Source organism: Salmo salar, chromosome ssa24, assembly GCF_905237065.1.
Source record: "Salmo salar chromosome ssa24, Ssal_v3.1, whole genome shotgun sequence".
NCBI classification, from domain to species: Eukaryota; Metazoa; Chordata; class Actinopteri; order Salmoniformes; family Salmonidae; genus Salmo; species Salmo salar.
The window spans coordinates 7,111,065-7,127,098 of NC_059465.1; the positions used below are offsets into that span (position 1 = coordinate 7,111,065).

The 16,034-nt window shown below is 44.1% G+C and overlaps 1 protein-coding gene across 4 annotated transcripts in view; it reads left to right on the top strand.

Moving 5' to 3' along the window:
• Positions 1-16,034, top strand: part of LOC106585171 (G protein-coupled receptor kinase 5) — a 70,624-nt gene that overhangs the window by 43,683 nt on the left and 10,907 nt on the right. For 3 of the 4 annotated variants that reach the window (XR_006761723.1, XM_014171085.2, XM_045706639.1), the window contains 2 exons: positions 14,465-14,560; positions 14,981-15,093. Coding sequence is in view for 3 of the 4 variants with exons in the window: in XM_014171085.2 (XP_014026560.1) it covers positions 14,465-14,560; positions 14,981-15,093 (209 nt within the window). In the remaining variant the exon portion in view is untranslated. Of the gene's footprint in view, positions 1-10,287; positions 10,365-14,464; positions 14,561-14,980; positions 15,094-16,034 lie in introns of those variants that run through there. The other variant, XM_045706638.1, reaches the window with a different exon arrangement.

A 16,034-nucleotide genomic window follows, 5' to 3' on the forward strand; every position in this document is an offset into this window, starting at 1 on the left:
TTGGTACACCTACTGGAGAGCTCTTCTTTGTCAACACCCATTCAGCATCGTTCACACCCTCTTAAGCCTTAGCCCCACCCGTCTCTTTAAGGATTCACATGTGAGGTCATGTGCCAAATAGAGTGAATAGGGTAGTGTACTAAACAACCATAGATTTCAAGACTAATTGCTGGTTTATACTACGTCTATCGACATGTCTGTAGACAGTTGTCGCAGTGACATCATGAACATTCTTTTGTCGTCCGACATCAAACTTCCATAATGTTGTCGTTATGGAAAAGTATCAACACAAAAATTACCATAAATGGTGTATTTTAACACCAACAAACCCATCCGTTTAAAAATGAATTTAGTATATGTCACTATAGCAAACCAGGCAACCAAAAGCAACTTTCTAAATAATGTTTTGGTTAGTTTCTAGCTTGTTAGCTAGCTAGCTAACCATAAGTTACCTGGCTAGCCAGTTAAACTAATAACCATATCATATAGCTGACAAGGTATTAACTTTAGCTCATTTGTATTAAGATCATTATTTAAACGTTAATGGCGAGCTAATTACAGAAAATAGGTTACAGTTGTGAGTGTCACGAAATAAAAGCAGGGCATTCTACCCGGAGATTTTAGAACTTGGACACTGTCTCGCTGGCATAACGTTATATCCTAATTTGACTTTGGTGCAGGTCATGTTGTTCTTCACATTACCGTCTCTGGTAAACACACACTATATCAAATAAAATCTAAGTTTATAAACTCAGCAAAAAAAGAAACGTCCCTTTTTCAGGACCCTGTCTTTTCAAGGATAATTCGTAAAAATCCAAATAACTTCACAGATCTTCATTGTAAAGGGTTTAAACACTGTTTCCCATGCTTGTTCAATGAACCATAAACAATTAATGAACCTGCACCTGTGGAACAGTCGTTAAGACACTAACAGCTTACAGACGGTACGCAATTAAGGTCACAGTTGTGAAAACTTAGGACACTAAAGAGGCCTTTCTACTGACTCTGATAAATCACCAAAAGAAAGATGCCCAGGGTCCCTGCTCATCTGCGTGAACGTGCCTTAGGCATGCTGCAAGGAGGCATGAGGACTGCAGATGTGGCCAGAGCAATAAATTGCAATGTCCCTACTGTGAGACACCTAAGACGGCGCTACAGGGAGACAGGATGGACAGCTGATCGTCCTCGCAGTGGAAGACCACGTGTAACAACACCTGCACAGGATCGGTACATCCGGACATCACACCTGTGGGACAGGTACAGAATGGCAACAACAGCTGTCCAAGTCACACCAGGAACGCACAATCCCTCCATCAGTGCTCAGAGTGTCCACAATAGGCTGAAAGAGAGGCTAGACTGAGGGCTTGTAGGCCTGTTATAAGGCAGGTCCTCACCAGACATCACCGGCAACAACGTCGCCTTTGGGCACAAACCCACCGTCGCTGGACCAGACAGGACTGGCAAAAAGTGCTTTTCACTGACGAGTCGTGGTTTTGTCTCACCAGGGGTGATGGTCAGATTCGCGTTTATCGTCGAAGAAATGAGCGTTACACCGAGACCTATACTCTGCAGCAGGATTGATTTGGAGGTGGAGGGTCCATCATGGTCTGGGGCGGTGTGTCACAGCAACATCGGACTGAGCTTGTTATCATTGCAGGCAATCTCAACGCTGTGCATTACAAGGAAGACATCCTCCTCCCTCATGTGGTACCCTTCCTGCAGGCTCATCCTGACATGACCCTCCAGCACGACAATGCCACCAACCATACTGCTCGTTCTGTGCGTGATTTCCTGCGAGACAGGAATGTCAGTGTTCTGCCATGGCCAGCGAAGAGCCCGGATCTCAATCGCATTGAGCACGTCTGGGACATGTTGGATCGGAGGGTGAGGGCTAGGGTCCATTCCCCCCCAGAAATGTCCGGGAACCTACAGGTGCCTTGGTGGAAGAGTGGGGTAACATCTCACAGCAAGAACTGGCAAATCTTGTGCATCCATGAGGAGGAGATGCACTGCAGTACTTATTAATGAAGCTGGTGGCCACACCAGATACTGACTTACTTTTGATTTTGACCCCCCCCTTTGTTCAGGGACACATTATTCCATTTCTGTTAGTCACATGTCTGTGGAACTTGTTCAGTTTAGGGTCTCAGTTGTTGAATCTTGTTATGTTCATACAAATATTTACACATGTTAAGTTTGCTGAAAATAAACACAGTTGACAGTGAGAGGACGTTTCTTTTTTTGCTGAGTTTATGTCACATGCACAGGATACAGAAGGTGTAAACGGTACAGTGAAACGGTTACCTGCATAGTGGAGTATTTTGTTTAGACATGTAGCTAGCTAAACAATTAACCATAATCCCAACTCATAACGTTATTACCCTGCATGAATCTACAGGTAGCTAACCAACTACACTGAACAAAAGTATAAACACAACATGCAACAATTTAAAAATTTTTACTGATTTACAGTTCAAATAATGAAATCAGTCAATGTAAATACATTCATTAGGCCCTAATCTATGGATTTCACATGACTGGGAATACAGATATGCATCTGTTGGTCACAGATACCTTGCCTCATGCAGCACGACACATCTCTTTCGCATAGAGTGGATCAGGCTGTTGATTGTGGCCTGTGGACTGTTCTCCCACTCCTCTTCAATGGCTGTGCGAAGTTGCTGGACATTTGCAGGAACCGCTGTCGTACACGTCGATCCCAAACACGCTCAATAGGTGACGTGTCTGGTGAGTTTGCAGGCCATGGAAGAACTGGGATATTTTCAGCTTCCAGGAATTGTGGACAGATCTTTGCGACATTGGGCTGTGCATTATCATGCTAAACATGAGGGGATGGTGGCGGATGAATGGCACGACAATGGGCCTCAGGATCTCGTCACGGCATATCTCTGCATTCAAATTGCCATTGATAAAGTGCAACCACCACCATAGGACATTCTGTTCACAACGTTGACATCGGCAAACCGCTCATGTGAGCATTTGCCCACTGAAGTCGGTTACGACGCCGAACTGCAGTCAGGTCAAGACCATGGTTTCATCAGCTGTCAGAGTGGCTGGTCTCAGATCCCGCAGGTGAAGAAGCTCGATGTTGAGGTCCTGGGCTGGCGGAGTTACAATTGAGGCTGGTTGGACGTACTGCCAAATTTTTTTAAAACAACGTTGGAGGTGGCTTATGGTAGAAAAATCAACCTTACGTTCTCTAGGAACAGCTCTGGTGGACATTACTGCAGTCAGCATGCCAATTGCACACTCCCTCAACTTGAGACATCTGTAGCATTGTGTTGTGTTACAAAACTGCACATTTTAGAGTGGCCTTTTATTGTCCCCAGCACAAGGCGCACCTGTGTAATGATCATGCCGTTTAACCATCAGCTTCTTGATCTGCCAGACCTGTCATGTGAATGGACTATCTTGGCAAAGGAGAAATGCTCACTTCCAGATATGTAAACAAATTTGTGCATGAATTTTAAGAGAAATAAGCTTTTTGTGAGTAGGGAATATTTCTGGGATCTTTTATTTCAGCGCTTGAAACATGGGACCAACACTTTATATGTTGCGTTTTTATATTTCTGTTAGCTAGTTAACATTAGGCTATAACTAGCAATGCAAATGGCTCTGAGAATAATATTACTGCACAGATCATACACGTAATGTAACGTTAGCTAGCGAGCCAGCCAGCTAACGTTAGCTAGGTAGCTAACAGTACGCTTTAACTTGCAATAAAAACGACTTTATGCTTCGGTCTCTGTCACGGATGCCATGGTTGCCCTTAGTTTGAAGATTTAATCCAGAGAGAAGTGTGTTATGTCTCTTCGACTCCCTCCGTACATTTGCAATCAAACGCCAGAATTTTCTCCATCTCCTTAGCTGTCACACTCTGCTTCTAACGGGCATTCCACTGACTTCAAAACCCGGTGCTCTAGAAAGTTATTAGCAACACTTTTGCAGTTCTTTGTGATATCTTTCAAAAAAGCTGCATTAGAAAGTATTACCTACACATACTGAGCAGATCATGTTATAGACAGAAGTGTGCTACATGGCAGACCAATTGAGCTCATCTCTCGGGATGTCCAGCCCATCCATTATCTCAGCCAATCATGGCTAGCGGGATGGTTCCTGTCTTTTTCCGTGGCTCATAATTTAGCAATTTTATTCATATTTTCAGATGGCATACACGTTTGTTATTAAGGCACATGAAAAATCACATGTTCCAGAATGCATTTCTGCCAAAAACCGCATTTTGATTAAAAAATATATGTTTACGTTTAAATGCCTCCTCTGAAATAGTGACATATGACTAGTTTCCTGAAACGAGTCACAAATAAGATAATTTTGGTCATAAATTTGGTCTCGTCTAAAATGGAGTTTGAAACATGCATCACAACAGGTAAATGAAGTTTGGGTTTTTATTTGACAATGTCCATTTACCCACTAACATGGGTGAACAGCTACGGTGATTGCTCTCCAATAGCCCAGGAGCTCCGACTTTGTTTACATAAGACAAGACGTCGCACATTTTTTTAACTTGAGAAATACTGCACCAAACACCTCATGGGAGACAAACATCTTTAACCAAATGCAAAATCGGTCAGGAAACACACCTCCAAGACTGAATTCTTGTTTTCTAATGATCAGCAAAAAAAAAACATCCCAATCTGCGTGTTCAGTAACTCTTTAAGGCCAGATCGTTCTTCAAGATGATGAAACGTTCATAGATGACCAGCAGGGACAAATAATAATCACATTGGTTATAGAGGGGTACAACAGGTTAGCACCTGTAAATATCAGTTGGCTTTTAATAGCCGAGCATTCAAAGGTTGAGACAGCAGGTGTGCTATAGAGAAAGGGGGAGAGAGAGGGTCGAAAAAGAAGGTCCGGGACAAGGTAGCACGTCCAGTGAACAGGTCTGTGTTCGATAGCTGCAAGCAGAAATGGATCAGCAGCACGACAAGGTAGCACGTCCGGTGAACAGGTCAGGGTTCCGTAGCCGTAGGCAGAACAGTAGAAACGGCATCAGCAGCATGACTAGGTGGACTGGGACAGCCAGGAGTCATCAGGCAGGTAGTCCTGAGGCATGGTCCTAGGGCTCAGGTCCTCTGGGAGGGGGAGAGAGAGATGGGACAAATAGCAGGAGCATACCTAAGATCACACAGGGACACCAGATAAGACAGGAGAATTACACCAGATAGGACAGTATGACCCTAGCCCCCCGGCACATAGACTATTGCAGCATAGATACTGGGATGATGCAGAATAGATACTGGGATGACTCATGTACTGGAGGCAGCTCTGCAGAGTGGTCACTAGCTGGCACGGCCACAAAGTCATGATTTTAACCTTGAGCTTAACCACACTGCTAACCCTAATGCCTAACCTTACATTTTTGTTTACGTAAATTTTTACAATATAGCCAATTTTGACTTTGCAGCTGGCCCATCAAGTTTCATGACAATAAACGTCAACCTACTTGACTAAACTTAATCAGGCGGAGATTACTGCCAAGTAGGACCTTAACAGTGAGAACCTTCCCTCTGTCCAAATGGTCCTGCAAGAAGCATAAAATCTTGGAAAATTAGCTGTTTTCAGTCAAACCATTTAAAAAAAACAAAATCCATACAGTGAGTGAGTGTGTAGAATGGGCCCTGGCACTGGATAGTCTAAAGGACCTTGAGTGGCAGATTCAACCTCTCACGGGCCAGGCTCAGAGGACCATAGTGTCTGGGTGAGGGTGTAGATTCTCTGATGGCTTGGGTCAGAAGAACCCTGCATAAAGGCAATTGCCAGGGCTCATCATAAAGCAGGACAATGATCTCCGCTAACCCAATCTGAGGGATGATGAAAAACATCCCCACAGCATGATGCTGCCACCACCATGGTGTTCTTGGGGTGATGAGAGGTGTTGGGTTTGTGCCAGACATAGCGTTTTCCTTGATGGCCAAAAAGCTCAATTTTGGTCTCATCTGATTAGAGTACCTTCTTCCATATGTTTGGGGAGTCTCCCACATGCCTTTTGGCGAACACCAAATGTGTTTGCTTATTTATTTCTTTAAGCAATGGCTTTTTTTCTGGCCACTCTTCCATAAAGCCCAGCTCTGTGGAGTGTACAGCTTAAAGTGGTCCTATGGACAGATACTCCAATCTGCGCTGTGGAGCTTTGCAGCTCCTTCAGGGTTATCTTCGGTCTCTTTGTTGCCTCTCTGATTAATGCCCTTCTTGCCTGGTCTGTGAGTTTTGATGGGCGGCCCTCTCTTGGCAGGTTTGTTGTGGTGCCATATTCTTACCATTTTTTAATAATGAATTTAACGGTGCTCCGTGGGATGTTCAAAGTTTCTGATATTTTATTATAAACCCAACCCTGATCTGTACTTTTCCACAACTTTGTCCCTGACCTGTTTGGAGACCTCCTTGGTCTTCATGGTGCCGCTTGCTTGGTGGTGCAACTTGCTTAGTGGTGTTACAGACTCTGGGGCCTTTCAGAACAGGTGTATATATACTGAGATCATGTGACAGATCATGTGACATTTAGATTGCACACAGGTGGACTTTATTTAACTAATTATGTGACTTCTGAAGGTAATTGGTTGCACCAGATCTTATTTAGGGGCTTCATAGCAAAGGGAGTGAATACCTAAGTAATTTTTTTCATTTCACTTCACCAATTTGGACAATTTTGTGTATGTCCATTACATGAAATCCAAATAAAAGTCCATTTAAATTACAGGTTGTAATGCAACAAAATAGGAAAAACGCCAAGGGGGATGAATACTTTTGCAAGGCACTGTACGCTGCTGCTACTCTGTTTATTATTTATCCTGATTGCCTAGTCACTTTTACGCCTACCTACATGTACATATTACTTCAACTACCTCGTACCCCTGCACATTGACTCAGTACTGGTACTCCTTGTAAATAGCCTCATTATTGTTATTTTATTGCGTTACTATTTCCTAATTTGATAGTTTATTTTGCTAATTACTATTTATTTTTCTTACTTTTTAACTCTGCATTGTTGGGAAAGGGCTCGTAAGTAAGCATTTTACGGTAAAGTCTACAGCTGTTTGATTGACAGTCTGTGTAAACACAGAGTGCAAGTGCCACCCTGACGTTTGATGTATGCCACCACAGTCGTATTGTCGGTCCTGATGTGACAATTCCAAAGGCAAGGTAGAAAGTGTCTCGGAGAAAGGGACATTGTCAACCGTTTACTGCTTTTCCCTCCTGAACTGCACCCCAACAAGTGAGTGACTCGTCTGTCGTTACCACCCTCCTTATTGATACTACTCCTAGGGGAGTGCCAGAAATGAAGATCGAAGGGCTCTTCCAGTAACGGAGAGCCGACAGACAAGTTGAGGTCACAATTATCTTTTGATTGACTGTGGACAAGACCTAGGGCTGGACTGCGCATGCGCGCCAGTCCTCTGGTGGTGTTGGAGCAAATCGTCCTATCATTGTATTTCATTGAAAGGGGCAGAGTTAAAACACTGGGATAAGGAAGAGTGCTAGGTGGCGTCTGACAGTTTGTCTTCCTGCCTCATCTACTTTCGAAAGAGTTGGGGAGAGCTGTGGCGCAGAGGGCACTCGAGGATAAAGTGGGCTCCTTCTGTCTTCCTTGTGAGCAAACGCATAGAAATTAGTCGCTGCACAAAGAGAAGGGTTCTAGGAGCACCCGAGAGGTAGCAGGGCAGGACACGGAGTGAACTGTTGGCTGCTCCTCTCTGCCACTGGGGCATACGTGCATGACGTCTTCGCTACATACGAGGTGTGTGGTGATGAGCGTCGTTGTACAAAATAGTCTTCAGAGATTGGATCGTCTCTAACCAATCAGAGTATCAAAGCCAATGCCGAATTTTGCCCAATCCATCGGTTTCTGGGACCAATCAGACAGTCAGAATATGTCCGATTGTGTTTGCGTTCTAGAAGGTTCGGGGAGGGAGTCAAATCCAGACTCAATGCGGAAAAGAAACAAACATTTGTGGCCTTAGCGTTTGGCAGGAGCAGTCTGCGTAGACAGGCAATGGGCGTACCCCTAGGTCAGGCGTCCCTTCGTTCCTACAGGGGAATCAGCTGGGCGGGACCTCAATGCGACTTGGACTGTGGGTTTGCAGCCTGCTGGATCGCTGGTCGCTCAGTTAGTACTGGCGCTAGTAAACTGCCCCTCTATCTGATGCGGAGCCTCGTCCAGGGGGCGTGGAGACCAGGTCGCCACGATTTCCGGATCTACCAGGCAGGTTATGGCAAGGCCAGTCTTGCCGCATTAGCTAGCCTGTTTCAGGCAGTCTCATGGACCGGCTTACCACGTGGTGGGACCGATTCAGTTAGTAGGCACAAAGCAACTTAATGCTAGACAAATTAGATGGCTAGTGGCATAGCTTAAGCTAGCATGGGCCGGTACAAAACTTGCAGGCCTCGTTAGAGAGCTGCTTGAGCATGTGTGTTTCCCATGGGGTACGGCTGCCCTTTATAACTCCAGGAGAAAGGCATTGCTAACTGGGTTATGACGCTTATGACTCAACACTTTACCATGAGGTGTTTGTGTTAGCCCACTGGGTGAACACTAGCTAGCTAACAGCCTAGCTAACACTAGCTATCACACGGGGCGAAGCATGCTAGTGTGGTTAGCTTGCTTTCCAGAAAGCTAGCCAAGTTACCTTGTGCCTTGCGGCGTGGGCTAACCAAGTCTCAGTAGCTAGCTGTGTGACGCTAGATACCACAGGAGACGAAGCAAAAATGTTCCTTTCGGTGAGAGCCGAAATACTGTACTTGCTCTTGGCGGCATAACCTCGCGGCACACCTGTAAACAGTTAAGCTAGAAAACAGGGATCAAGTTGTACTGAGGAGAGCTTCCAGAGAGAGTGCTCTTCGCAAGGAAGAGAAGCGAGAATTTCCAGAGGGCGGGCAAGTGGCACCTTATAATGTGAGGGGCTCTCCTCATTTGCCATTCGACCTGTCTGTCTCTACCTGAATTTACCCTTTTTTTGCACTAACTCTATGCACACACACTGGACTCAACCCACACACTCTCACATATTTACACTGACACCGCAAAGTGCGCACGCACACACACACACACACACACACACACACACATACGCTTCATACAACCCACACACATAACATGCACACACATGCATACTGACGCCACACACACACACACTTTCACACTCCCCATATACACTGCTGCTGTTGTCTTACCTATCCTGTTGCCTAGTCACTTTAGCCCTACCCATATGTACAGTACATATCTACCTCAATTACCTCATACCCCTGAACATCAAGTCAGTACTGGTACTCCCTGCATATAGCCATGTTATTTTCTACTCCCTATATATAGCTATGTTATTTTAACTTTATATTTGATATTCACTTTGTATTTATTCCTTGTGTCACTATTTATATTTTTATTATATTTCTTATCTTTAACTCTGCATTGTTGGAAATTGACCTGTAAGTAAGCCTAAGCCTTTCAGTGTTAGTCTACACCTGTGGTCTACGAATCATAAAATTTGATGATGGTGGTGGAAAACACTGTCTCAGGCACCGCTCCAGAATCTCCCATAAGTGTTCAGTTGGGTTTAGATCTGGTGACTGAGATGGCCGTGGCATATGGTTTCATGGTTTTCATGCTCATAAAACCATTCAGTGACCACTCGTACACTGTGGATGGGGGCATTGTCATCCTATGGGGCATAGCCATGGTAGCCAAAATAATGGCCTGCCCAGCGTTTTTATACATGAACACCAAGCATGATGGAGATGTTAATTGCTTAATTAACTCAAGAACCACACCTGTGTGGAAGCACCTAGTTTAAATGTACTTTATATCCCTCATTTACTCAAGTGTTTTCATTATTTTGTCAGTTACCTGTAGTTCTCTCTGACATAATTTTTACTTTGCTTGGCTCACGTTGATGATGTCAGAGCTGTAAACCAGAAATATGAAAGAAAGGGAGTAGTCCGCATGGAACAAATTAGACTGACGGGTTCCTGTACGCAATGAACTCTGACCGGAGTGTGTGTGTGTGTGTGTGTGTGTGTGTGTGTGTGTGTGTGTGTGTGTGTGTGTGTGTGTGTGTGTGTGTGTGTGTGTGTAAGGGAGTGATACACTGTGACAGAATGTGTTGACAGAGGAGGAGCGAGAGAAAGGGGAGAGGATAAAGAAAGTTTATACAAGACTTTTATGACTTTATTCATACTTTTACAAGCCAACTTTGTCAAACAGAAAGCAGTAACAAACCTAGACACTGTGCTCGCCAAGGGTTTCTACTTCACTTACTGGCACTCCAGTCTCCTTTTCACCTCATTTAACACCTGATTTACTTAACAAAAGGCAGTAGGTGGTCCAGGTATGTCATGACATAGTGTAATTGGGGGGGTGGGCCTTTCCTCTTTTGTTCTCTATTGCTTGTCTATTGTACCTCAAGCGAGAGGGGAGGCCGATGACATCATGGACTCCCATCAGACTAACTCCTTGAAGTTTGCAGTTGTCTTAAAAACACTATTTTGCTCAACTTATTTTTTTACCGTTTAGTGTGTGTACTTTACTGTATTTATACTTGGGATATCGCTTTTCAACTGTGAAAGTTTCAACAACCATTGCTGGAGGACATCTTTAAACATTATACTATGATTATAAATCTGAACGTATTCGTTTATTATAGTGTCACATATTTCCACAAAGGCTTAGCACTATCACAAAGTGCCAGATGCATTCCATTCCAGGCAGTCTTGGAATGTTCATGTCAATGTTTCTCCTTCATTAAGCAGCAATGGTCGCCCGCCCTGGAAGTAACAGAATTATAAATCATGTGAAAGTAATGGGGTCGTCTTTTATGCTCCCACTATGGCCCAGACAGCAGGAGAGGTTCAAAGACACTCACAGACAGACAGGAAGTGACTTATCAGCAGGCTTACGAATCCACTGCAGAGTTGATGGAATATTTAATCATGGGTAAGGGTAAGCAGTCTTCCTCTCTACAGTAGTTTGCATAGACTGCTACAGACTCCTAGCTAGGTTGTTATTGTAAAAGAGAATCGAATGTGCTCCCAGAAAGAGACCATTCTTTGGTTATACAGTTACCATGTAGTTACATGTAGTTTAATTTCATGCTGTAATTGCATATACAGTGCCTTCAGAAAGTATCCATACCCCTTGACTTATTCCTCATTTTGTTACAGCCTGAATTCAAAATGGATGAAATAGATTTTTCTTTCCTTCACCCATCTACACACAATACCTGTTGGAGTTGTAGACTCCAACAGGCCAATATTAGCTGAAAACCTGATAATTAACTACAATGACCATAATCCATACCTTCTACTTGTCCGGTCTGTGTGGGGCAGACACAGAGAGGAAGAGAAGAGACAGAAGAACACACAATATCACTACCTGAAAATGTATGATCTAAGTGATTGATAGCTGGCATTCAGCAGTCATAAAAGTATGCCTTATTTACTTTGAAGAACTACTAAAATAGTGATTTTGTCAGACAGCATAGGCAGCAGCTCTATAGAGATGAGAATACGATTTGGAATTAAGTAATGGTCATCAAATTTAACAAATGTAATATACACAACTGAAATATTTTCTTCAAGTAAAGTGAGTAAATGATGGTTAATAAGTGATAAGCAGTAATGGGCAGTCACTACCATACAATATTCAAACCACGTAATGCATAGTGCATCTAATGTTTTAAAAAAAGAAATCGAACTGAAACCAAACCGACCTCAAAAAAGCACTTATCGCTCAGCACTAGTCTGCAAGGCTCTTTCTGACCTGGTTATTATTTTGAATGTTGTTTTTAATCTGTGAGGTGAATTCATGGCCGCCCCTCAACCCAATATTTAGTTTGGGCTCTTTTCGCTGAAAGTACTTGCATGCTTGTAATGTTCTAATATGTTCATCCCTGGTTCTGCTCTTTCTTAAGTCCTGTCAGCAAGTCAAATAGCACCGCCTGTATTCTTGGACGAGATTCTAAGACTGTCCGTTACTGCTAACAATTAACTGCACTGACATAGGTACTACTCGAGTTTGCCAAGCAGTTAAAATGCAGTTAAAAACACACACACACACACACACACACACACACACACACACACACACACACACACACACACACACCTCTCTGTGGGAGCAGTCCTGAGCCTGTTTCTTCCTGTAGACTTTGTCCCTGTTTGTTTCAGTGGTGTGCACTGAAACAAACAGGGTTTCATTTGCCCACAGACACACTCTTGTTCATTGTGCTTTGATCAGTGTAGTAGAATTCAACATCTATTTATATGGTCCCTAGACATGTTTAGCTAAAACAATGTGGCAGATATGGTCCTCTAATTCTCTACAACAACTGATATACTAAATAAAAACACAATGCATTTGACTCCTGACAAGTGTGCACCGAATGAGTACAAACTCTGTTTAAATGCAGTACAGTTCAACAGCCCCAATTCAAATGCACCATCCTTTACTTCGTCCCAGATATGTGAATGCTGACCCAGAATGTATTTTCTCTACTAGGAAACAACAAGAAGGTTGTTAGTCTTGTTAACAAAACGTTTTAAACCTGTGACCTTAAATTATCCTAGGAGGAGGTAATTGATTGGTCAGTAGCAGGGAAAGAGGTCACTGATTGGCCATGAAAGCAGAAGTGGAGTTCAGTTACTGACCAGAAGTCAGCATGTAAATAGTGATGATTCCGTAGGGTCGAATCAGACGAGAGCGAGACTGAGAAATAGGGAGAGATTAAGACAGAGAGGACAAGAGCGAAAGGTAGGCGATTGAAGGAAAGAGACAGACTGTGAGCTAGAAGGAGTTGGAGGAAGGGAGCGACCGAGAGAGGAAGAGAGACAGTGTAGGTTAGATTCAGAGGGAGGAAGAAGGAGTATTGCGGTTAAGTACATATTGTGTTGAATTGAAAGACAGGGTGGAGGGCCACTATTTAGACATAACATCGACCTGAGATTGACCCTTCACAAGAAATAACCTCTTCTCTCCACTCAATGTCTACTTGTCTACTTATTCATTGTTCATTGTTTTACCCATTGAATCATAAAGGGGTGTATTTTTGTTCTCTGAGACGTTGTCTGAACGTAACTAGGGAAGTGCTCTGGGTAAAAATGTCACAGTTGGCCTCCCGAGTGGTGCAGTGGTCTAAGGCACTGCTTGGCAGTGCTAGCTGTGCCACTAGAGATCCTGGTTCGAGTCCAGGCTCTGTTGCAGCCGGCCGCGACCGGGAGACCCATGTGGCGGCGCACAATTGGCCCAGCGTCGTCCGGGTTAGGGGAGGGTTTTGCCGGCAGGGATGTTTTTGTCTAGCGACTCCTGTGGCAGGCCGGGCGCATTGTTCGCATAATAACCCCCCCCCAATTAAAAAATAAATAATAATAATGTCACAGTTACTGTTGCTAATACCCAATAGTCATTTTACAATGTTTAAGGTCAGGGTTAATAATTCAGTAATAGGTTTGACTTGTTAGAGTTATGTCTCCATTATATCCAATGGTTGGGGACCATGTGACCCAACCAGGAAAATCTCTGGGCCCTAGTTATGCTCGGAGTTGTTCCTGAAAGGCTTCCCTCTCCAAGGGTTCCACTACATAGCTTTTACCTATCCAGTCAATGTCAGATCAGTGAGGTGGGAGGGGAGGAGGCATGGCCATTATGTAACCCAGGCCAGACAGAGGCCTGAGGAGGTCTGTGGCAGCAGTCGGTGTGTGAGAAAGAGTTGGTGTTTAGTAAAGGGAAAGGGATGTGAAAGCTGCTAGAGCATTCACACACACAGTGAGAGGCAAACACATGACGTCCTTGTTGGAGCATTCCTCGATTATTGCTTAAAGATGTAGCTTTCTCTCTCGCTCTCTCTCTCTCTCTCTCTCTCCCTCACTCTCTCCATCTCTTTCTCTCCATCTCTCTCGTGTTAAGACATCCCGAGTGTGAGAAAGGGAAGGGGAAACCTATTGATCACTATCAACATTTCAGAATCAAACATGGCTAATCTTCTGATATTGATGAGTGTGTGTGTGCTGGGAATATATGCATGGTGATTCAGTATTATAGAATCTGCTTTGGCCAAGCTCTGTGTTCCGATGGGAATCTGACTGGCCGGGAAGTATTCTCTGTTACACACACACACACACACACACACACACACACACACACACACACTGTTCTGCTTCGGGATGGCCACATTCCCCGGAGCATTACACAGAGGAAGAAAAGAAAACGGAGGAATAACAAGAGAGAAGGGATTTGAAGAGAAGTCGAGACGTTATGTAAAAAATGATACATGTACACGTTCAGAGCTATGAGCGGAAACAAATTTGTCAGTTGCAGAGCTCTCTCTCGCTCTCCTTTCTCACATACTGTTTCAGTATGTGCTTGTGCCTCTCTGAAATGGCTTTGTTCCTCTCATCCACTCATCCCTTCTTTTCTCTCTCTCTCTCTCTGTAGGTGGAGGAGGGAAGCGGAAAGGGAGGAGTAAGAAATGGAAGGAGATCCTTCGCTTCCCCCACATCAGCCAGTGCACTGAGCTGGGCAACAGCATCGGTATATTACTGGTGGTGTGCGTGTATAGTTTTACGATCCTAGTCGGGACCAGAAGTCCTCACAAGAATGGTAAAACAAGGACATTTTGACAATTGGGGACATTTCGCCGGTCCCCACAAGGAAAAAAAGCTATTTTAGAGTTAGAATTAGGGTTAGGGAAAATGGGATTTTGAATGTGATTCAAATCTTTGGTCCCCACAAGGATAGTAAAACAAACGGCTGTGTGTGGGTGCAAGTATTACATGTGTGTCATGCTGCTGCTGTGCTGTTAATGTATTGTAAGTGTTTGTAAACGTGCCTGGGTCTTTCCAAATGTGTGTGTTATTTCTACAGATAGGCCCAGATACTAGTTTGTGTGTGTGTGTGTGTGTGTGTGTGTGTGTGTGTGTGTGTGTGTGTGTGTGTGTGTGTTTCTGGCAGATCGGGACTACATGAGCCTGTGTGAGAAGCAGCCCATCGGCAGACTGCTGTTCCGCCTGTACTGTGAGACCAGACCTGAATTGCTGCGATGCATCCACCTACTGGATGCCATGGTAACACACACACACACACACACACACACACACACACACACACACACACACACACACACACACTTCTAAATGCATTCACTTGGATTAAACAGTCATCCAAACAGCACTAATCATGTTCAGTTGACTGAGAGATTACAATCAAATTGAGTAGTGATTATAATAGCGGCCTCCTCCCTTTACTCTGTCTAGACACAGTGTCCCAGATTACAGGTTTTAGATGTGAAAATGCCTCTAATCGTCAGAGAAGAAACAATCCGAATCAAATGCCAATAGCATCCAGAAGCCAATGGTAACCAGAAGCCAATGGTAACCAGAAGCCAATAGTAACCCCCGAACCATCTCCCCCGTTTTCTTGTGTCTAGACGGAATGCCTCGCACATGACACATTTAAGTATTTTGAGTAAAGCCCAAAATATCACCGTAGGCATGTGACTGGACAGAATGAGAGGATTGTTTCTGGTCAGACCCCCTCCCGTTCTCACCCCTTCCCACCAACCTAAAAATGACCATCACACTCTGAGGGAAACTACCCTCGCCACACATGCGCACAAACAAGAATGGGTCAGCTGCAGATGCATTTTTGGAGAAAGATCTGAGGGTAATACAAGATTTTATGAGAGCGAACCTGTGAAAATAATGAAATTAGATATCACCCAAATACTCTTGTTGGGTCATTTGGAAAGTTGCTAAATTGATGGACGGGTAGGATCAATGTCCAAAGGAAATTTTGTGTGTTGTATTTTTTGTGAGTATGTCCATTTGCTTCTAATGTATGAACGAGGGTGTTTGTGAGGGAAAAGGGCACAATAGCTAGCGACAGAGAGAGAGGGAGAGATGTAACAGCAGAAGGAATGCGCCTGGGGGTCCCTGTGTTTCCTCTGACGTCAGTGCAGGAGGGAGGGGTGTATGTGCGATTGCTGCCGAATTATGATTGGCTATTG